A 22,783-nucleotide genomic window follows, 5' to 3' on the forward strand; every position below is an offset into this window, starting at 1 on the left:
CGCCGTCATTTGCAAGCTCGAGGAGTTAATCATCTTCCCGCGCTAACGTGGATGATTCACCAGGGACATTCACAAATGGGTCACTGACCCATTCCTTTGCACGTCTTGGGTCATTTGCGGTTGGGAAGTAACGCTTGAATTCTGTCAACAGCGAAGATAGGTGATTGCGCACCAGCTGTGAGAAGGACAGTGCAGCCTCATTCTCTCCCAAAATCCCAGCTAATGTTGGGAACATGTCAAATATGCCCCTGTCCACTCGCCGTCCCCACAGTTCCAGATTGGCTTTGAAAGCAGACACTTTATCTGCCAACTTGAAGACAGTTGTCATTCTCCCCTGAAATGACAAATTGAGCAGGTTAAAGATGTCACACAGATAAGCGAGTTTTGCTATCCACTCCTCGTCACTGAAATGTGCTGCCAGTGGTGACTTTTTTCCTGAAAGAAATCTCTGTAGCTGCTCTGTTAACTCAAAAGCCCTGGCCAGGGCTCTCCCCCTTGATAGCCACCTCACTTCAGAGTGTAAGAGAAGGCTCTTGTGCTCTGCATCCATTTCCTCGCAAAGCTGCTCAAACAGACGTGAGTAAAGGGCTTTTGCTTTGATGTGATTGATAACTTCAACAACGTCACTCAATACACTGTTAAGATCAGGTGACATTTTTTGGCTAGCCAGCATTTCCCTGTGTGTGACACAGTGTGTACACTGGCATTCAGGAGCAACCTCTTTGACTCGGGTAGTGAAACCAGACAGCCGTCCAATCATAGCTGCAGCCCCGTCTGTGCATATTCCAACACAGAATGACCAGTCTAGTTTGCCTGACATGTAGTCATTCAAAGACTTGAATAGTTCTGCCCTAGTTGTGTTAGTTGGCAGCAGCAGTGCACACAACATATCCTCGTGCACATCGTCTTGAAATATATATCACATCACACATAAACCAGCAGTATTGCCTTGTTGTTGACATCGGTAGACTCGTCGATCTGAATAGCATGCCATGGTGACTTGTTAAGCTGTTCCAACAGCTGTGCTTTGATGTCCTCTGCTATGTCACCGATTCTCCTTGAAACTGTGGTAGCTGAAAGAGAAACCTGTGCCATCTTGTTAGCTGCAGCTTCTCCCAACAGTTCACAGCACATGCCTTTGGCAGCAGGCAGAATCAATTCTTCACCGACAGTGAAAGGCTTCTTAGCCTTAGCAATACGACTAGCCACTAAGTACGATGCTCTCAGAGCAGCTGCATTTGTGGAGGTGGTGGCTCTCAACACTTGCTTCTGTTCCGCTCAAAAAACTCAATGGGTTTGTCTTTAAGTGCAGGGTGCTTGGACTCAAGGTGCGGAAGCAGTTTTGAGGGCTTCACTGCCTCCTTAGACAGCTTGTCTCCACATATCACACACAGAGGGCTTGGAACATGCGAGTCACCAGTCACAATAAAGCCATATTTTATGTATGACTCACATTTTCTGTTGAAGGAAGCTTGCTTTCTTTTTTTTTGCAGTCTCGGCCTCAGCTGTCTCTGCATTATCATCACCGTTAGTTAGGCCTTTTATGTCCCCTACCACCTTTTCCAAAGAAACTCATGCGACGTTTGTTTTTTACTCATCAAGTAGTTGTAGGTTAATGACCGACTGATGACCTCGCGTGGGTAATGACCTCGCGTATGTTCCAAGTTCAACAGTGGGTGTGATAGGGAATGAGCAAACATGCAGCTGACTCATATCGTTTCATATCGCCAAATCATATCGTTTCCTCACAGCTCGGTAGCACATGCTTTGCGGCCCGGTGTTTGGGGACCACTGTTCTAGATTACAACAACATCATATATTAAAAAAACTCACCTTCTGTCATTGCTTTCCTGATTATCATCTTTAATTTCCTCCATATACTGCTATTGGAAACTGTTTCGCAATATCTACTCTGTCAAAATCCCTTTATTAAATCTTTTAACTTTGCCTTTCTGTAGGAACAATCTCAGCTTTGGAGTCCCAAGTCCATAGATCCCTCAAAGTTGATAGAATGGTTGACAAGGTGTATGATCTATTGACCTTCATTGGTTGAGGGATTGAGTTCAGGTAATGTTGCAGCACTGTAAAATTTTGGTTAGATTACACTTGGAGCATTGTGTTCAGTTCTGGTCACCTCATTATAGAAAGGATGGGAAAGTTTTAGAGAAGGTGGAGAGGAGATTTACCAGGACACTGCTGGATTAGAGAGCAAGTCTTAAGAGGAAAGGTTGAACGAGCTAGGGCTATTCTCTATGGAGCAAAGGAGAATGAGAGGCGATTTGATGGAGGTGTGTAAGATGATAAGAGGGATAAGTAAAGTGCAGAACCAGCACCTTTTTCCCTGGGCCACAGTGACGAATGTGAAAGGACAAGGTAATTGAAGGAAAACAGAGGGGAGATGTCAGAGTAGATTTTATTTTACACAAGATGGTACTTGCATGGAATGCACTGCTGAGGGTGGTGGTAGAAGCAGATCCTTTAGAGACATTTAAGAGACTTAGATAGGCACATGAATGAAAGAGAAATGGAGGGCCATATGGGAGGGAAGCATTGGATTAATCTTGGAGTGTGTTAAAAGGTTGGCACAACATTATGGGCTAAAGGGTCTGTACTATTCTATGTTCTTTCCTAACTGAAGCTTTCTATCCCTCGAACAAGAGAGAAAACTCTTAGAGCCTAATATGAATTTGAGTATTTTTGTGATTGCGTATTATTTTTTACATGAACAGAGGAATTACTGCAGTTGATGGAGCTGGGTTTGGTATTGATCGCCCCGCAGAGCTCAGTAAGGATGATGACGAGTATGAAGCATTCCGCAAGCGTATGATGTTGGCCTACAGGTTCAGACCCAATCCATTGGTAGGTCGTCGCTGAAACACAGAAGGGACAGAAGAGTGGGGAGGGTCTCTGTTGGAAGTTTTGTGCCTTCACAGCTCAACTCCATAGAGTTCATTAAAATCATCTATACATTCATCTGAGAAGATACTCTATGTTAAAGGTCTTGAGCTTGTTGCATTTCAGATCTTCATTTTTTTTCCCCTCTTAAGTAGTATAATTTTGCTGCCGTTCTGTATGTAACATGATACAGATCATCATGTCTTAATTGAATGGTGCAACAGGCTTGATTGACACAATAACTTTTTACTTTTGCCATTTGGATGGATCCAACAGTGAGCCAGCAGAAGCACAATAAACAAATAGGGGGTTTCCCTGTTGTCAATTGAAGGTGATGGTAGTCCCAGTGGATTGCTGCTTTTGCCCCTCTGTGGGGAAAAATCATGGGGGTGGGAAACATTGTTGAAGTATGGTGGGTCACTGCAGGATATCCATCCCCTGAATCATTTATATAGTAGCCATGATAATGCAGGTGATGGAAGGCACGGATATTATGTCAGGTTGCAGGGATTACTCGGTCCTAGATGGCTTGAGCTTCTTGTGCTTCACTGCACCTGTCCAGGTGAGTGAGTATTCCTATCACTATGTGTAATCCTAATTACTGCTGAATGGAGTAGTTTTTTGTCCCCTTGTTGGCTCCGAATTTATCCTGTTTTTTTATCTCTCAGGATAATCCATGTGCGGTGAAAGGGAAGGAGGTAGGAAGGGTCCAGTCATGTTCCGGTCATCAAGAGTGTGGAGAAAGCTAAATAGGTCACCTGGTCTCCTACTTGTCTGAAGTAATATTGATTTATTTCTCTTTTTGTTTCAGAATAACCCAAGAAGACCTTATTACTGACTTCCTCACACTGCTGGAAGAGACTACTATTCAATCTTTGACTGTGATGTTAGTTTGTTTCAACAGCACCGCTATCAGTTGAACGTACTTTTGTGGGATGAACTTAAGAGTTGAATTTCCTTAATTAAGCAGTGCTGGAATTTTCTGTTTCACTGATACTAGGTTACTCTCTTCCCATTTTCATGTCCATTTCCATGCTCTAAAAGGAGCCTCTTTCCCTCGTCAGGAGCCAGGATGTTACAGGAAAAGTAATCCCTAAATGAAATGTGTTTCTTGACCGATTCATTCTGTTTTTGGCAGCTGAAATGCCTGCAGAGGCTTGAGCTGCAGAGGGTCTGGGAGAGTTTTCTAGTGGGAAGGTGCTGATACACTGGTGAGGACTATGTCTGGTCCTCTGTCTTCAATGGATAACTAATTGGAAGAGGAGACTGCAGTAAGCTTTGGTCTCATGCATCCTGGCCCAGATGATGAGTGATTTGCTTTCACTGTAGCTGTTTAAAGCCTTTGAGAGAAACAGTGAAGAAGTACTTCTAAGCTCCAGTTCCTAGCAAGTGAAGTCTCAACCATTTTGACCATCTCTTGTAGAAATCAGGTAATGTTTTTTTTACCTCCAGTAGAAGACCACAATTTCTTACAAATTGTAGGAACTGTTGCACGCTATGCCTAAATAAACTTATTGTATAATGAGTGTATTATTTACAACCCAATTTTTTTTTATTTTTAAAAAATGGTTAAGGTGGAAGTGGAAAAGTTGTAGGTTCGATTCTAGGACTCCAGTGATAGCCGAGCACCCATGATGCTAATACTGCAGAGAGAGTGTATAATTCAACAACGTGCTGCAAATGTGGCCCAAATTTGGGAACCATTCCTTTACAGTAAAAAGTTGGCAGGATATTTGAGTTGAGGTGGGGGAGGGTCTAATATAAACTGCTGCACAGCTGCTATCACTGAAAAGCAAGTATGGACACAAATCCTGATTTGGAGTAGGAATCCTCTATGAAACTTTTTTTTTAAAGAGTGAAGTGATCATTTTCTACATTACTCGTTATAAGCTTCAACAAAATCCCACCCAGAGCAATGCAATAAGAAGGTTTAATAGCGCTATGTCATAAATTTGCAGTTTTGCAGCAGCAGTACCTTGCAATACATAACAATAAACTATAAGTTACAATAAGAAATAAATATATATATCTGCTCCAAGGTGAGAGGGCATGAACCCTCACCCTCCAGTCCCTATTTTAAAAAAAACCAAATCCAAAACACTATCCATAAGCAATAACTCCACCATTTTAACTCCAGAATGGAGGTTAACCAGGAGGAAGATCCCAATAAAGGCAAGTCGGGGACCGAGATGATGACAACGTGGGCCAAAAACAAAGTGGCAGTTTGAAGTGACACTGCATCTCCAGTACGAGATCCACAAACACTAGAGGGATATTTTGCCCACTGCCTGCATACTTGCATCCTAACCCTAACCCACCCCAACTAAACTGGACAGTACCCCAAATAACCCAAACCACACCCCACAAAAGGGCTTATGTAAGAGTCCTTTGCCCTACCCCTAAACCTAATATCTCCAACCCTCCTACACACCCCCCATAAACCCGTCCTCACCCCATCAAGGGGCCAAATTCACCCAATATCACCAGCAATTCCGCTCCTATTTCAGCCCTCCCTCCTACTGCAAGGGCCCGCAAACACCTTCCCCCCCGCAATGCCATTTGCCACCCCACCCCACCTCCCTTCATCGTGAATCCTCAACCCCCATTACCTAACTTTACCCCTGGGCCTGTCCCTCCCCATAACACCCCTCAATCAGCTACTGCACAATCCCCACATCACAGCACCCAGTCCCTATAAAAAAAGACGCCCATATCCAAAACACTATCCATAAGCAGTAACTCCACCATTTTAACTTAAACTCCAGAATGGAGGTTAACCAGGAGGAAGATGCCAATAAAGGCACGTCGGGGACCGAGATGATGACAACGTGGGCCAAAAACAAAGCAGCAGGGTGAAGTGATACTGCATCTCCAGTACGAGATCCACAAACACTAGAGGGATATTTTGCCTGCATTCTTGCATCCTAACCCCAACCCTCCTTTTTTAAAAAAAAAACAAATTGGGCCATTGAACCAAGATGCTGGGGAAGCTAGTACCCATGATGAAGCTGGCTGAGTTTACAATGTTCTGCAATTTTTTCCGATCCTGTGCACTGATCCCTCCATACCAGATGATGATGCAGCCAGTTAGAATGCTCTCCACAGTACATCTGTAGACGTTTGCTCGGCACTGAAAAGCTGCACACAACAAGTTGCCACTTAACAGCACCATTTTGATTACCACGGTATCCTGATAATCCGTCCGATTTAACAGTAAGCTTTGGCCAGGTTTGTAAGAAAAACATTTTACATGCAAGATGAAAAGTAGAAGCAGGAGTGGGCATTTGGATATTTTTATCTCTGCCATTTTCCTGCATTAATATAATGTTCCTAAATATAGCCAAAAATGTATTGCTTGCTCTTGAATATGCTAAGCAACTTGCAAAGATTTAATAACTAGGTGAAGATTTTTTTTCCTCTTCTGTCTTGAAGATTACATCCCAGCCAGCAGAAACATTGACTCCACATCAATCCCTTGTTGCAGATGCTGGAAATCCAAGCAATACACACAAAATGCTGGAGCAACTCGGCAGGCCAGGCAGCATCTATGGAAAAGAGTTAACAGTCGAAGTTTCTGGCCGAAACTCTTCTTCAGAATCATTTCTATGGATGCTGTCTGACTTGCTGAGTTATCCTATAAATTTTTGTAGATTTCAGTTCAATTTGCCCCTCATTCGTTTAAATTCAGCAGAACTGTAGGTCCAGACTGCCTGCTCATGCTAAAACAATGCACTTCTTATTAACACACACAAAAAGCTGGGGAAACACAGACGGCTAGGCAACATCTATGGATAAAAGTACAATCGATGTTTTGGGCAGGACTGGAGGAAAAAAAATGATGAGTAAATTTTAAAGGTGGGGGGGGAAAGAGAAACACAGTGTGATAGGTGAAACCAGGAGGGAGAGGGCTGAAGTAAAGAGCTGGGAATTTGATTGGTAGAAGAGATACAGGGCTAAGAAGGGGGAGTCTGGTAGGAGAGGACAGGCCATGGAAGGATGAAGAAAGGGTGTGGGGGGGGGAGGTGAGGAACACCAGAAGGATATGATGGGCATGCAAGGAGATAAGGAAAGGGGGTTGGGGAATGAAGGGGGGGGGGGAAGAAAGAGTATTCTTAATACTCTATAATAAAATACTTCATAGCATAGCAGTAGAAATACAATAAAATGGTTCCTTAACCAGGGCTTAACCAATAATAGCACCTCCCTATTATGACAAATAAAGCCATGACTGTGATTCTAAGTAATTAATTTTCATAAAGGAAACTAAACACATCCAATAATAATGGATGAACCATTGGAAGGGAGGCGCTTAGACAAGCTATAATGTGAAAAAGTACCAGGCAAACTAATGGGGTTAAAGACTGGCCCAAAATCCTGTATTATGGAATCTTAAGAGGTCCCAGAAAAATAGAAGTGTTACATTATTACTTAAGAAAGCAGAAAATCATAGGTTATTAAGTCCAACATCTGTCATTGTTTTAAAAAAAATCCCAGAATCTATTACCAAGTAGGTAACAGAAGAACATTTAGGAAGTTAGCTGATCAAGCATAGTCAACCTTGTTTTATAAAAGGGAAATAGTGTTAAACAAAATTGCCAGAAATTGAGGAACATATGCAAACAGATTGAGGAAAGCAAATAAACTCCTCCTGATCTTCCAGCCGGGCACAGGTATCGATTTTAACCAATCATTGCCAGTTTCCATCATCATCTGGGATGAGACCTAGGCATGTCTGGTTGGTGGTGTATAATAATCCCATCATCCTTCCCTCCTGATTGGCTAGTCCTCATCCAATCAGGTTTCCGCTGTCCCACCTTGTTTACAATCAAATTTCAGTTCTTACTTTGAGCGGGACCTTCGTCTTTCTTAAATTCTTTTCCTCCAGTTTTATTTCAATGGTTTCCATCACTAAGCTGTTCCAAAAGACATTGGCGTGGCACAGTAGTTTTGTGCCATCAAAGTCAATCTGATAGCCACTGCGAATGCAATGTTTTTCTACCGCTGATTTCTCCAGGTAACCCAAACATTGTGGTGCATGGCCAAGTAGTTAAGGCATTGGACTAGTGATCTGAAGGTCACGAGTTTGAGCCTCAGCTGTGGCAGCGTGTTGTGTCCTTGAGCAAGGCACTTAACCACACATTGCTCCTGCACATTTATAGCCCAGCAGTGGTGGTTATCCCAGTATGGACAGGATAGGACAGGGCATATTCTAGGAAAGCAATAAATCCTTTTTCAGATTAAGGAAAGATGTGAAAACAATAAGGCTCGGTATCTTTGGGACTTCAACTTCCCTGATATAAACTGGATCTTCTTAGTATGGGTACAAAAAGTTTAGATGGGTCAGAATTTGTCAATTGCACCCAGGAGGGTTTCTTAAATACAATATGTAGATGGTACGACAAAAGGAAGGGCTGTATTGGACTAGATGTAGGATAATGAGCCTGGTCAGGAGACTGACCTTTCAGTCGGTGAGGAGTTAGAGAACAGTGGCCAAGTTTAAAGGTAGTTGTAGATAAGAATAAGCATGGAGCTTGTGGAAGAGTATTAAATTAGAGCAGAGCAAATTATGACAGCCTTAGGTAAGAACTAGATGTTTATTAGGAACAGGTGTTTTTGGGCAAGTCTACATCCGACAGGTGTTTAAAGACCAACAATATAGAGTACAGGGCAGGTATGTTCCAGTCAGAAGGTAGGACAAAGATGTCAAAGTAAGAGAATCTTAGATGTTGAGAGAGGTGATGAATTTAGTCAAGAAAAAGGAAAGGTATGTAAAGCTTAAGAAGCTAGAGTCAAGCAGAGCCCTTGAGGATTATAAAGAAGCCAGAAAAGTTCTCAAGAAGGGAATTAGGAAAGCCATGAGTGGCCAGAAGAAATCCTTGGTAAGTAGGATTAAAGTGAAACCCAAGGCATTCTATACATCAAGAGCAAGAGGATAACTAGGGAGTGGATAGAACCACTCAAGGATAAAGGGGACAACATTTGCTTTGATGTGGAGGATGTGGGCGAGGTTCTTAATGAGTACATCAGTATTTAGCAAGGAGAAGGACATGGTGGATAGGGAGATCAGTGCTGAACACATTGATATGTGCATAGAACATAGAAATTTACAGCACATTACAGGCCCTTTGGCCCACAATGTTATGCCGACTTCTCTAGAGACTGCCTAGAATTTCCCTAGTGCATAGCCCTCTATTTTTCTAAGCTCCATGTGCCTATCTAAGAGGCTCTTAAAAGACCCTATTGTATCCTCTTCAACCACTGCCACTGGCAGTGCATTCCACACACCCACCATCTCTGTGTGAAAAACTTACCCCAGACATCACCTATTTTTTGGACCTATTTCCAAGCACCTTAAAACTATGCCCCCTCGTGATAGCTATTTTGGCTCTGGGAAAAAGCCTCTGGCTATCCACACAATCAATGCCCCTCAACATCTTATACACCGCTATGAGGTCAAGAGCACTCAACCTATTCTCATAAGGTACGCCCTCCAATCCAGACAACATCCTTGTAAATCTGCTCTGCACTCTCTGTATGGTATCCACATCCTTCCTGTAGTGAAGTGACCAGAACTGAACACAGTACCCCAGGTGGTCTGCCCAAGGTCTTATATAGTTGTAACATTTACTCATGGCTCTTGAACTCAATCCCACAGCTGATGAATGCCATCACACCATATGTCTTCTTAACGCCATGTCAACATGTGCAGCAGAGTTGAGAGTCCTATTGATGTGGACCCCAACATCTCTCAGATCCTCCACACTACCAAGAGTCTTACCATTTATATTATATTCTGTCTTCAAATTAGACCTACCAAACTGAACCACTTCACACTCATCTGGGTTGAAGACAATCTGCCACTTCTCAGCCAAGTCCTGCATCCTATTGATGTCCCACTGTAACCTCTGATAACCCTCCAGACTATCCACAGCACCCCTAACCTTTGTGTCGTCAGCAGACTTACTAACCCACCCTTTTCTCCAGGTCATTTATAAAAATCACAAAGATGAGGGGTCCCAGAACAGATCCCTGTGGAACATCACTGGTCACCGATCTCCATGCAGAATACGGACCACCTACAACCACCCTTTGGCTTCTGTAGGCAAGCTAATTCTGGATCCACAAAGCAAGGTCTCCTTGGATCCCATGCATCCTTACTTTCTGAAATATGCCTTGCATGGGGAACCTTATCAAAAGCCTTACTGAAATCCATATACACTACATCCACTGCTCTACCTTCATCAATGTGTTTTGTTACATCCTCAAAGAATTCAGTCAGGCTGATAAGGCATGACCGGCCCTTGAGAAAGCTATGCTGACTATCCCTAATCAGATTGTCTCTCCAAATGCTCATAAATTCTGCTCTCAGGATCTTCTCCAACAACAATGAAGTCAGACTCACTGGTCTATAATTTCCTGGGTTATCGCTACTCCCTTTCTTGAACAAGGGAACAACATTTGCAACCCTCCAATCATCCAGTACTTCTCCGGTCCTTATTGATGACTTGAAGATCATTGCAAGAGGCACAGAAATCTCCCTTGCTTCCAACGGTATCCTGGGGTATATCTCACCCGGTCTGAGTGACTTATCGAACTTAATGCTTTTTAAAAGCTCCAGCACATCCTCTTTCTTAATGTCTATATGCTCAAGCATTTCAGTCCGCTGTAAGTCATCCCTGCAATTGCCAAGGTCTTTTTCTCTGGTGAATATTGAAGCAAAGTATTCATTAAGTACCTTCGCTACCTCCTCCGACTCCATGCACACGTTTCGACTATCGCACCTGATTGGTCCTATTCTCACACGGCTCATCCTCTTGCTCTTCACATACTTGTAGAATGCCTTGGGGTTTTCCTTAATCCTGCTCACCAAGGGCTTGTCATGGTCCCTTCCCTTCTGGCTCTCCTAATTCCATTCTTAAAGTCCTTCCTAGCAACCTTGTAATTTTCTAGAGCTTTAACAGTACCTAGTTTCTTGAACCTTTCATAAACTTTTCTTCTTAACTAGATTTTCTACATACTTTGTACACCATGGTTCTTTAACCCTACCTCCTTCCCCTGCCTCAATGGAACATGCCTATGCAGAAATCTATGCAAATGTTCCCTGAATATTTGCCACGTTTCAGCCATACATTTTCCTAAGAACATCTGCTCCCAAGTTCTTGCCTAATAACATCATATTTCTCCCTACCCCAATTAAATGCTTTCCCAAATTGTATGCTCCTATCCCTCTCCAGCGCTGTGGTGAAGGAGATAGAGTTGTGGTTACTACCTCCAAAATGCTGTCCCACTGAGAGATCAGACACCTGACCAGGTTCATTTCCCAATACCAGATCAAGTACAACCTCTCCTCTAGTTGGCTTATCTACATATTGCACCAGGAAACCTTCCTGAACTCCACCACATCTAAACCCCTTGCGCTAAGGATATGCCAATCAATATTAAGGAAGTTAAAATCTCCCATCACAACAACCTTATTACTATTACACCGTCCCAGAATCTGCCTCCCTATCTGCTTCTCAATATCCCTGTTACTATTGGGGGTGGTGTCTATAAAACACCAGTAGAATTTTGCCCCTTTCCAGTTTCTGACGTCCACCTACACTGACTTAGTAGACCATCCCTCCATGACCTCCTCCTTTTCTGCAGCCATGACACTATCCTGATTAGCAATGCCACACCCCCACCTCTTCTGCCTCCCTCTGTTCTTTTTGAAACATCTAAAGCCTGGCACACTCAGCAGCCATTCCTGCTCCTGAGACATCCAAATCTCTGTAATGGCCACAATGTCACAGTTCCGTGTATTGTTCCACACTCTAAGTTCATCCACTTTGTTTATGATACTCTTTGCATTTAAATGGACACATCTCAAACCATCAGGCTGAGTGCATCTTTACTGGGGCATTTCGAGCGAAAGAGGAAGTAGTGTTGTCTCTTGAAGAGCAGTAAAGTGGATCAGTCTCTAGGACCTAATGGGATAGGTCAGGTTATTGAGAGGGGCAAGAGAAGAGATTGTTGGGATCTTGACCAATATCTTTGTATTCTCTCTAGTCACAGGCAAGGTCCCAGAGGACTGGCAAGTAGCTAATGTTGTTTCATTATTCAAAGGAACCAGGGATAATCCTGGAAGCTATATCTGGCAGGTCTCACGTCAGTGGTAGAGAAGTCATTGGAGAGAACTGTTAAGGATAGGATTTATGAGCATTTGGAAAACTATGGCCTAGTTAGAGAGTGCCAGCATGGCTTTGTGCAGGGCAAGTCGTGTGTTACTAACTTGATTGAGTTTTTTGATGAGGTGACGAGAGAGATTGATGAAGTTAGAGCTGTGGATGTTGTCTACATAGATTTTAGTAAGACATTTGATGAGGTCCTTTCTGGGAAGTTCATCCAGAAGGTTAAGATTCATGGGATCCATGGTGAATTGGCCGTTTGGATTCAGAATTGACTTGCCCATAAAAGACAGAGGGTAGTCGACAAAGGGACTTGTTCTAGCTGGAGGTTGGTGTTTAGTGGTATTCTGCAGGGATCTGTACTGGGACCTCAGCTGTTTGAGATGTATATAAATGACCTGGATGAAAATGAAAATGATGGGTTAGTAAGTTTGCAGATGATATGAAGATTGGTAGTGGTGAGAATAGTATAGAAAACTGGCAAAGAATATAGTGGGATATTAACCAGTTGCAAATATGGGTGGAGAAATGGGAAATGGAGTTTAATCCAGACAAGTGTGAAGTGTTGCACCTTCATATGTCAAATATAAGGAGACAGTATGTTGTTAGGGTAAGACTCTTAACAATGTTGATGACAGAGGGATCTTGAGCTCCAAGTTCATAACTCCCTGGAAGTGGCTACCCAGGTTGATAGGGTGGGTAAGAAGGCATGCTTGCCTTTATTCATCAAGGCATTGAGTTCAATAGTCAAGTTGTTATGTTGAAGCTTTATAAAACTCTGGTTAGGCCATATCTGGAGTATTGCATCCATTTCTGGTCTCCCCATTATAGGAAGGATGTCGAGGCTTTGGAGAGGATGCAGAAGATGTTTACCAGGATGCTGCCTGGATTAGAGGGCGGGTACTATAAAGGAGAGGTTGGACAAACTTGTGTTGTTTTCTCTGGAGCGGCAGAGTCTGAGGGAGATCTGATGGTGGCAATTCTGTCTCATTCCTGCTCACTCGATCTGGAACATCTAGCAGTCAAGCATTGTCAGTTTTATCTGCTGATGGAAGTCTTCCATCATTATCCTGGTAGTGGTATGCTTTGCACCTCTGGCCAGCTTCAGGCAAATGTTGGAGGAGCTGAGCACTGTGATCAACAGTCACGAAATAGCACAGCCTGATCCTTTCCCTATCACTTTGGGGTATTTCAACCAGGCCAGTTTGAAGAAGTTTGAGCAACCACCACCAACATGTCCCCTGTGGAACCAGAGGAGCCAATACACTTGACCACTGTTAAACCTCCATCTAGAACACCTACCATGCCATCTCATGCTCACACTTTGGAAAGTCTAATCATCTGGCTGTACTTCTCCTCCCAGCATGTAGGCAGAGACTAAAGACCACAGCACCAGGGTTGAGGACCAAGAAGATATTGTTAAGGGAGGTGGAGGTGCGCTTACAGGACTGTTTTGAGCCAGTGGACTGAACAATATTCAGGGATTCATCTTTGAATTTGAATGATTACACCACAGTTGTCATTGACTTCATCAAGATCTGTGTGGGTGAGTGTGTGCCTTCGAGAACATACCAGACATATCCAAACCAAAAGCTGTGGATAGACTAGAAGATTCGTAATCTGCTGATGGCTAGATCAGTGGCATTAAAAACTAGTGATCCAGAACTATATAAGAAGTCCAGGTACATGCTATGGAAGGCTATTTTGAGAATGGAAAAACAAGTCTGACTGAAGTTATTTCCACCTCAGCTCTGGCAGGGTTTGCAGGCCATTACTTCCTACAGGGTGAAACCTAACACCACGAGTGGCTGTGATGCTTCACTCACAGATGAGCTTAATGCCTTTTATGCATGGTTTGAAAGGGAGAATAAAACCATACTGTACCTGTGCGAATCATAAGTGATCCTGTGTCTTGGAGACCAGCAACAGAACTTTCGAGAGAATGAACCCTGTTACGTACCCTGTAACTGGGTTGTCAAACCAGAAGAAATGGAACGCTCATTGGAGTCTGTGGTTACTAGAAACTACTAAAGTTTTATTAACAAAAATAAGTAATACAGTACACTAACCGCAAGGATATAAATAAAACTGACAATGCTTGACTGCTAGATGTAACGGGTTAGCGATGATAGTATACACATATACACAGAAATAGGGTAATAGGAATCAACCAAGCTCTATCACAGTCTAGGGGTAAAATGATCAGTCTTGGAGTGAAGCAGAGTTCAGTTCAGTCTAGTGTAGTTCGAAGTAATCACTGTTGTTGTACTATTGGAGAGAGAGAGAGTGAGAGATACAGTTGAGGTTTCAGGCAAACCTTTCGATGCCTTCTGATCCCGTTGTGGTCACCGACTGTGACCCCTCCGTTCTGGATGCGACTGTTCTTCCGTGGTGAACCCAGCACCCAGGCAAGGGTGGACATACAACAGGTCCCCACTGGTCGTACCTTTACACCCTGTGAGCCTCTGGCCGATTCCTGCAAATCGGTCCTCCAAACTCCCACCAACTTGTGGGGCACAATGCTCTTTCCAAGGTCTCGTGGCTTGTGTGTTGTGCCTTAGCAAACCCGCTATTTTTATCCCCCTGATGGGGTATCACCTGTCCATCAAACTTCACACTTCCTATTGTCTCAGCAGGATTTTTAATGAACAGTTCAGTTTCAAAGCAAACTGTCTGTGGCAGACACCAACATCTGAATTATGTGTCTCTCTCTTTCGTTATCTCTCTCTTCTCTCTTATTAGCATTTTGAATGGCTCTCCGTTGTCTCTCGTTATCTCTCACATCATCCGTTCTGCAGCTCTGCTTGGCTTCACACATGACAACCCTCAGAAGGCATCAGGCCCTGATGGTGTAACTGGAAGGGCACTGAAGACCTACCCCAACCAACTAGTGGGAGTGTTCAGGATATCTTCAATCTCCCTGCAGTGAGTCAGAGGCTCCCAACTGCTTCAGAGGGTTGTACACCGCTACCAGGATAATGACGGAAAACTCCCATTGACAGATAATCACACCAGTGCCTAAGAAGAGCAGGGTGAGCTGTGTCAACAACTACCATCCAGTTGCACTCACATCTACTGTAATGAAGTGCTGTAAGAGGTTGGTCATGGCCAGAATCAACTCCTGCCAAAGCAAGGACCTGGACCCTCTGTGGCCACAATGGGTCTACAGTGGATGCAATTTCAGTGGCTTTCCACTTGACCTTGGACCACCGGGACAACAGCAGCACCTATGTCAGGCTGCTTTTTGTCCGTTACAACTCAACGTTAAGCTCCATCATACACTTAGTTCTAATCAACAAGCTCCAAAATCTGTGTTTCTCCGTTCCTCCCTCTGCAACTGGATCTTTGACTTATTGAGAGACCACAGTCAGTGCAGATTGGAAATAACACCTCCTCGCTGACAAGCAACTGCCACACCTCAGGGATGTGTGCTTACCATCCCTGATGGATGTTCTACCATCTCTACACGCGCGACTGTATGGCTAGGCACAGCTCAAATGCCATCTATAAATTTGCTGATGACAACTATTGTTGGCAGCATTTCAGACGGTGATGAGGAGGCATATAGGACTGAGATAGATCAGCTGGTCGAGTGGTGTCACAACAACAACCTTGCACGCAACGTCAGTAAGAGCAAGGAACCGATTGTAGGCTTCAGGAAGGGGAAGACGAGGGAACACACACCAGTCCTCATCGAGGGATCAGCAGTGGAAAGGGTGAGCAGTTTTAAGTTCCTGGGTGTCAACATCTCTGATGCTCTCTCCTAAGCCCAACATATTGATGCAACTACAAAGAAGGTACAACAGTGGCTATATTTCATTTGGAGTTTGAGGAGAATTGGTATGACAGCAAATGTCTGCAGATGTACATTGGAGAGCATTCTAACTGGTTGCCTCACCATCTTGTATGGAGGGGCCACTGCACAGGATGGGAAAAAGCTGCTTAAAGATGCAAGTTCAACCAACTCCATCATGGCCACCAGCCTCCCTGGCATTGAGGACATCTTCAAAAGGCAACATCCATCATTAAGGATCCCCGTGATACGGGACATGCCCTCTTCTCAGGTACAGGAGCCTGAAGACACACACTCAATGTTTTAGAAACAGCTTCTTTCCCTCTGCCATCATACTTCTGAATGGACAGTGAACCCATGTACACCAGGTCAATATTATTTTTCTTTTTTTAAATCCTCTTTTTGTACTACTTAATTTATTTTTTAAAATATTTCATATTGTAATTTAGTTTTTATTATGTGTTGCAGTGTACTGATGCTGCAAAACAACATATGCCAGTGATATTAACCCTGATTCTGATTTGCAAGATTGAGAGGCATAGAGAGAGTAGGCAGACAGTATCATTTTCCCAGGGTTGAAATGTCTAATTCCAAAGCGTGTGCATTTAAACTGAGTGGAGGTAATTTCAAAGGGAATGTGAGGGGCAAGTTTTTTTCCACAGAGCGTGGTAGATTGCTGGGATACTGGTAGAGGCAGATACATTGGGGATTGTAAGAAACGTTTGGATAGCCACATGGATACAATGAAAATGGAAGGATATGGTCATTGTGAAGGCAGGAGATTAGTTTAGTTGGGATTTGATTACTATTTTAATGGTTCAATGCAACATTGTGGGCTAAAGGGTCTGTTCCTGTGCTGTACTGTTCTATGCTCTTTGAGTAAATTTCAATGAGGATTAATAAAGGGGAAATTGTAGATATAGTGTACCTAGAATTCCAGAAGGCATTCCAGAGATGTCAAATAGATGTGACTACACAAAGTAAGCCTGCATTGGGTTGAGGTAATGTATGGGCATGCAGGTGATTTGCTAACTAATTGTAAACAGAGATTGAGGATAAAAGGCTTATATTTTGGATTAGCAATCAAAACAAAGGGTGCTACTGGAATCAGTGCTAGAGGCTCAACTATTAGTGATTCAGATGAAAGGCTCAGATGTGTTATAGCCAAATTTGCTTATGATTCAAAATTAAGTGAGTTAGCAAGCTGTGAAAAGGACACAGCCTGCAAAGGGATATGAATGCAATGAGTAGGCAAGACTTGGAAAGTAGTTTATAATTTGAGAAAGATAAAATAATCTGTTTTGAAAGAATGAATGAAAACATCATTTAAATGGAGTGAGACTACAAAATGTTACAAAGAGACTATGCACAAGATAATATGAGACATATGGCGTACAGCCAGTGCCTTTATCCCAGGAGGGCAATGGGTAGTACTAGAGAACATCCTTTTAAGGTTATTGGAATAAAGTTTTGTGGAGATATCAGAGGTAATTTTTTTGTTTTTACAGAGTCATGGGTGCACTGCAGGGGTGGTGGTAGACGAAGATACACTAGACACTTAAGAGACTCTTAGGAAAGGAACATGATTGAATGAAAAATAGAATGTTATGGGCTACATTGGAGAGAATAGTTAGATTAATCTTGAAGTAGATTAATATGTCAGCACATTGTGCGCCGAAGCACTTGTACTGTGATCTAGGTCCCAGTTTAAACACAAAGGATTGGCATGCAGTTATAACAAATAATCAGGAAGGCTAATGGAACATTCACCTTTATTGCAAAGGGTATGGAAGTTGGGAAGGTTTGTTTCGGCTTTACAAGGCAATGGTGAGAACACATCTAGGGTGCTGCATAAAGATTTTGTTCTTCATACAAATACTTACATTGGAGGCCTGTAGAGAAGGTTCACTAGGTTGATTCCTGGGATGAAAGAGTTGACATATGAAGAGTAGTTGAGCCTGTACCTCTTGGAGCTTTGAAGAATCAGAGAAATGCATAAGAAATTGGTGGGCATTAGAGTAGATGCTGAAGCAGTTTCCCCTTGTATCCAAATAGGGCCAGAGGACATAGATTCCAAATAACGGGTCATCGCTTCAAGATGTAGATGAGGAATCATTTGTTTTCTCAGAGGGCTCTGAATTACTGAGATTCTGTACCTCCAATAGCTATGGAGCTAGAGTTGACTTCCTAATCCTTGTTAAAGCCAGCAGTCCTGTTCATCCAGGTCTTAAATTCAGTGGGTGCAGACCGAAAGGTTTTGGGACCATGGTATCACTTGACCATATAAAACACCACCAATTCCCAATTGCATCTAGCATTATTCCAGATCAATGTGAATACAAAGAGAACACTGGAACCTTCTCTACTGCAAATAGTTAGTTGTCTTCGAGTGGTTCCTTCTCCTCTAGTGTTGCTTTCAACAAACACAAGGAACTTGCAAATGAAATTCAATAGATTAAATAGAGATCACTAAACAGATTGATTGATTTTTGGATACTGACTAAATCAGAGGGTATGGGGATAGTGCTGGAAAATGATAATGAGGTTGAAGGTCGGTCTTGATCTTGATGAATGAGTCAGTGATCATAAAAGGTCAAATGGCTTCCAGTTTCTATTCTGATTTGACTCTAATTGGGACCACTCTCCCTGGAGTGTCTGCTAGTTTCCACCCTAATATATAGGCATCAAAGCAAATATTTAATGTTTACCTCAGCTGTAACTATAAACTTACATCCTTATATAGTTTCTTAACTGTCTTCCCCATATTGTCACAATCACCTCCTACATCCTCAGTTCTATTCAACCTTGCCACGCCAACTTTTCAAGTATTATTGATGTTTCTCTATTGTTAGCACTGCTATCCCTCCCCTCCCCATCCACCCTGCCATCAGCCCCCTTCATAAAACAATACCCTTGAACTTCCCGGCCTTGCAAACTACACTCAGCTCCTACCGCCCTTTCCTCGTCAGTCTTGAAAGTATTGTGGCGTCTCCGTCATGGGAATCTTTCCCAGAATTCCAATCAGGATTCCGCTTCTGCTACACAAAGTACTTCTTACCCAATGGCAGAGCTTGTTCCTCAAGAGGCAGGGAGTGCGAGTTTTATTTGGGGTCCCGCGTATACAGAGATTTGGACAGTCGCAAAGAATTTGCCTATCTTATTTTTTTATGTCTGTAAGAGGACTGGCCCTGCTTCTCTCTCCCTTATTGGCTCATCTTATGTTCTCACCAAAATCACTTGCAACATCTCATGTGATTGTTGAAAAGGTCATCTATTCCAACCTGTTTGTCAGGCTTTGACACAGTTGGCTACCTTGTCGTTGTCCAACCAGGCACCGTAACTGATGGAATCACTCACACCTTAATTAGTTCTTATTTGTCCAGTTATAGCCAGAGAATCAATAGCAAAAACTTCCCATTTTCCAAAAAATTCATCCAAGCTCCCCCCCCTTCTCAATCTCACCTGTTGTTACTCAGTAATGTTACCCAAACCAACCCACGTTTCCATGCGTGAAACTCAGATGGAGGAATAGCGGTGATTTAGACTGGGTTCTTCACTACTAATGCGTAGGTTAGGTAATAATTCAGGCATGGTTTAAACAGGGCCGGATTAAGCTAGTGCGGGGCCTGTAACATATGTTATAAAGGGGCCCTAAATTTTAAAAATGCACATAAGTATTAAAACATAAATTATTTACTTGCATAGTAATCAATTTTTTCATTTGCTATACAGCCAGATAATACGACAAATGTCTGGCACTTCAATAATTCTTACATGTAGGTATCAATTTCAAATGTGAAAAGTAACAAAACTACAATTTAAAAGATAGATTTTCTAGATTTAGCATGAGAAAATTTGTTGATGATACTGGAAATGTCTATTTCACGCAGAAGTTCATGTTCAATGCTCATTAGAGTGAGATTGTTCAATCTGTTTTGACCCATGGTGCTCCTTACTTCATGTTCAATCCTTTTCAGTTTTGAAAATGAGTGTTCTCCACTGCGGTTGGTAACCATGAGTGACAAATAGATGCGCAAAGCATTTTCTACATTTGGAAAACACGACTCCAAAGAACTGTCAGTTATCAAACGGTACAACTGTAACTCTACAAGGTCTTGTTTGGCGCCAATATGAGAAGCAAGATCAGTTTTCAACAGTTCAGTAAACTGCACAAATTCTTCATCAAGACTTTCTTCCAGATCTTCCGGAAATGATTTAATAAGATTTGATGACCTCTTTACGATCTCTTCAGGTGTAAACGACTGTAACTGATGAAGGAATCCGAGAACACCTTTAGATAATCTTTCTGCCTTTTTGACAGGGCAGAAAGCAAGCTGTCAATAATGGCAAGAAATGTTTGGCTTTTAAACTTCTGACAAGGCGCTTGAAATTCAACAAGTGGATCAAGAGCACTGGAACCACTGAAATCATCATACACGCGATTTTGCTTGTGTTTTCTTTGAGTTTGCTGTTGATAATCTTCACACTTAGTCAGATCCTTGGCTTTTTGCTCGATGTCTGAAAAGTAGACCGCATAGCTTGAATATATCCATGCAAGGATTCATAGGGTGCACAAGCTGTGTTTAAGTCTTGGCCAGAAGATTGCAAAGAAGCACTGGTCATTTGAAAACACTGTAATACGTGATCCCACAATGTGACCATTATTCCTGTTTCCAACTTCATCATGGTTGAAAGTAGTCCAAGAGCCTGTTGTCGACACTCTGCCTTCTGATCATTGTTATTTGAAATGTCATCCAAGGCTTGTTTTATTGCAGAAAAGCTGTGTAAAAGTGCTTTTGTTGCATCTGCACGAGCTGACCACCTGGTATCTGACATTCTTTTCACAATAGGCAAATGAGCGCCACCATCGGATAATGCAGCAGAAAGGAGATCCCACCGATAAGTAGAAGCAGAAAAAAATGTGTACAGGCTTTCTGCAAATTGAAAGAAAATTAATGCTTCTTGACAACATTCAGCAGCACATTTTCCAACCAAATTTAGTGAATGTGCAAAACATGAAATGTAATCCGCAAACTCGTTCAGCTCTTTAATTTGTGCTTGTAAGCCACTATATTTGCCACTCATGTTGCTGGCATTGTCATAACTTTGACCATGGCAGTCTTTTATATCAACGTGATTTTCCTTTAAAATGTCAAGTAAACTTCGAGCGAGCTGTTCAGCACTATGACCTTCCATATCCAAAAACTTCACAAATCTTTCAACTGGTCCAGACAGCAAAACATAGCACACAGTCAAAGTCAGCTGGTCCACATTAGATGTATCTGGAGAAGAATCCAATGAAACAGAATAATACTTGTATTTTTTCACTTCACCGATAATGTGATCCAGTATGCTGGATTCAATCAGATTGATGAATTCCTCACATGTTGTTTTAGATAGGTATGATTTATGTCCCCTTCCTTGGTTTGCATGAGCATTTATACCACGACACAGCAAGGAGCCAACACACGCCTGCACACACATACTGTACCATGCAGCATGCAGCTCTCCCGACATGAAAACAACAGTGTTGCCAGATTGTTGTTGTTTTGGTGTGGATGAAATCACAGAGTGTTGCATTACAAGGCAGTTTCTTTATTCGACAAAACAAGATACAGCAGGCAGCAACCCCTGGCAGAACAGGTCTAACCGCCTTGTGATTGAGGCTCGAAATTTATTTGCTAAACACAAAAGGACAGTTCGTAGTTACAAGTATAGACAATTCTTTGAAGTTTTCACATCTTTTGATTAAATTCATTCTACCGGCGCTAGTATGCCTAAGCTGGCATTCATGGCCTTTAGGAATGCAAGTTAAAATCCATAATACATTATTTGGTATGTTACATGCTAACATAGAGGACAATTCATATTCAAAAAGCATAGATATGGTGTCTTCGCAACTACCTGTAAATTTAGCATTCTTGTTTCAGAGGTGCCAGAGATGCATTGTTACAAATGAAACTGGGTTCACAGCTTTTAGGAAATGCATTGTTATGAACTCAATCCACAGTACTTTGTCAAAGAGCAGAAGACTGATGGCTGAAGTAATTTATTTAAGAGTAAGTGAATCGTCTACCCAAAACTCACTCCAACAGTCGTGAGAATATGTCGGTGAGATGCCGATTTCACCAGACTGCAGCTTGCAAGCATTTAGTGCGGGTGAGGCCCTCCAAAATGCAGGCCCCGTAGCATATGCTACTTTTGCTACTAGGTTAATCCAGCCCTGGGTTTAAATCAACCTTGGTCCTGGTGAAATTTGAATTATGTTAATAATTTGGAATTAAAATGGTCATTGGGAAAATTTTACCAGAAACGGTAGATTTTTGCAAGAAACCACCTCCCCCATTGTCTTGCAGCTTAAGAAAATTGCCATTCCTGCCTGATTTACTCCACTTGTATCTGAATTCTGACCCACCATTCAATCTGCGTCTTGAACTGAAACAACAAATAGGAATGGGCAATAAAAGCGAGGGGCAGGAATGAATTGGGAAAAGCCCGAGGAGGTACACCAGTCTCCGAGGGTCGGCCCTGAGGGAGATCCGCATTGTTGGAGCAGAGATACTGAGGGAGTGCGATATGATTCAGGGCTGGACTGTTGGAGGTGCCGACATTCAAATGAGCTGCTTAACCGAGGTCGCAATTACGCTCTCAGGTGAAGTAGTTCCATAATACGGTTCAAAGTGGAACGCCAGAATTCTCTCTGGGGCCAAGGTTTATTCTTCAGTGTAGATAAATGTGATCATTGTCGCAATTCTTTTTGTGAGCCCAGATAACTACATTTACTATCTGAGAGCCATGACAACATTTCCGAAGTTTTTCATTGGCTCCTTAAGCCTCTGGAAGGCGGAGAAAATCGCTGGGATCGACAGGTTATGTTGTTAGACGCCCTTAAACCTTCCGGGGGTTGCTTTGTGCCGGTGTTCCGGGC

The 22,783-nt window shown here is 42.6% G+C and overlaps 1 protein-coding gene across 1 annotated transcript in view; it reads left to right on the top strand.

The window, feature by feature from the left end:
• The window catches only part of sugp1 (SURP and G patch domain containing 1), a 35,890-nt gene extending 31,455 nt beyond the window's left edge, over positions 1-4,435 (top strand). Inside the window, exons 13-14 of the mRNA XM_072244692.1 lie at positions 2,730-2,859; positions 3,707-4,435. Coding sequence (XP_072100793.1) covers positions 2,730-2,859; positions 3,707-3,733 — 157 coding nt within the window. The 3' untranslated portion in view covers positions 3,734-4,435. The remainder of the gene's footprint in view (positions 1-2,729; positions 2,860-3,706) is intronic.
• The last annotated feature ends 18,348 nt before the right edge of the window (positions 4,436-22,783 follow it).

The sequence above is a fragment of the Mobula birostris genome, chromosome 26 (genome assembly GCF_030028105.1).
Source record: "Mobula birostris isolate sMobBir1 chromosome 26, sMobBir1.hap1, whole genome shotgun sequence".
Classification (NCBI taxonomy): domain Eukaryota; kingdom Metazoa; phylum Chordata; class Chondrichthyes; order Myliobatiformes; family Myliobatidae; genus Mobula; species Mobula birostris.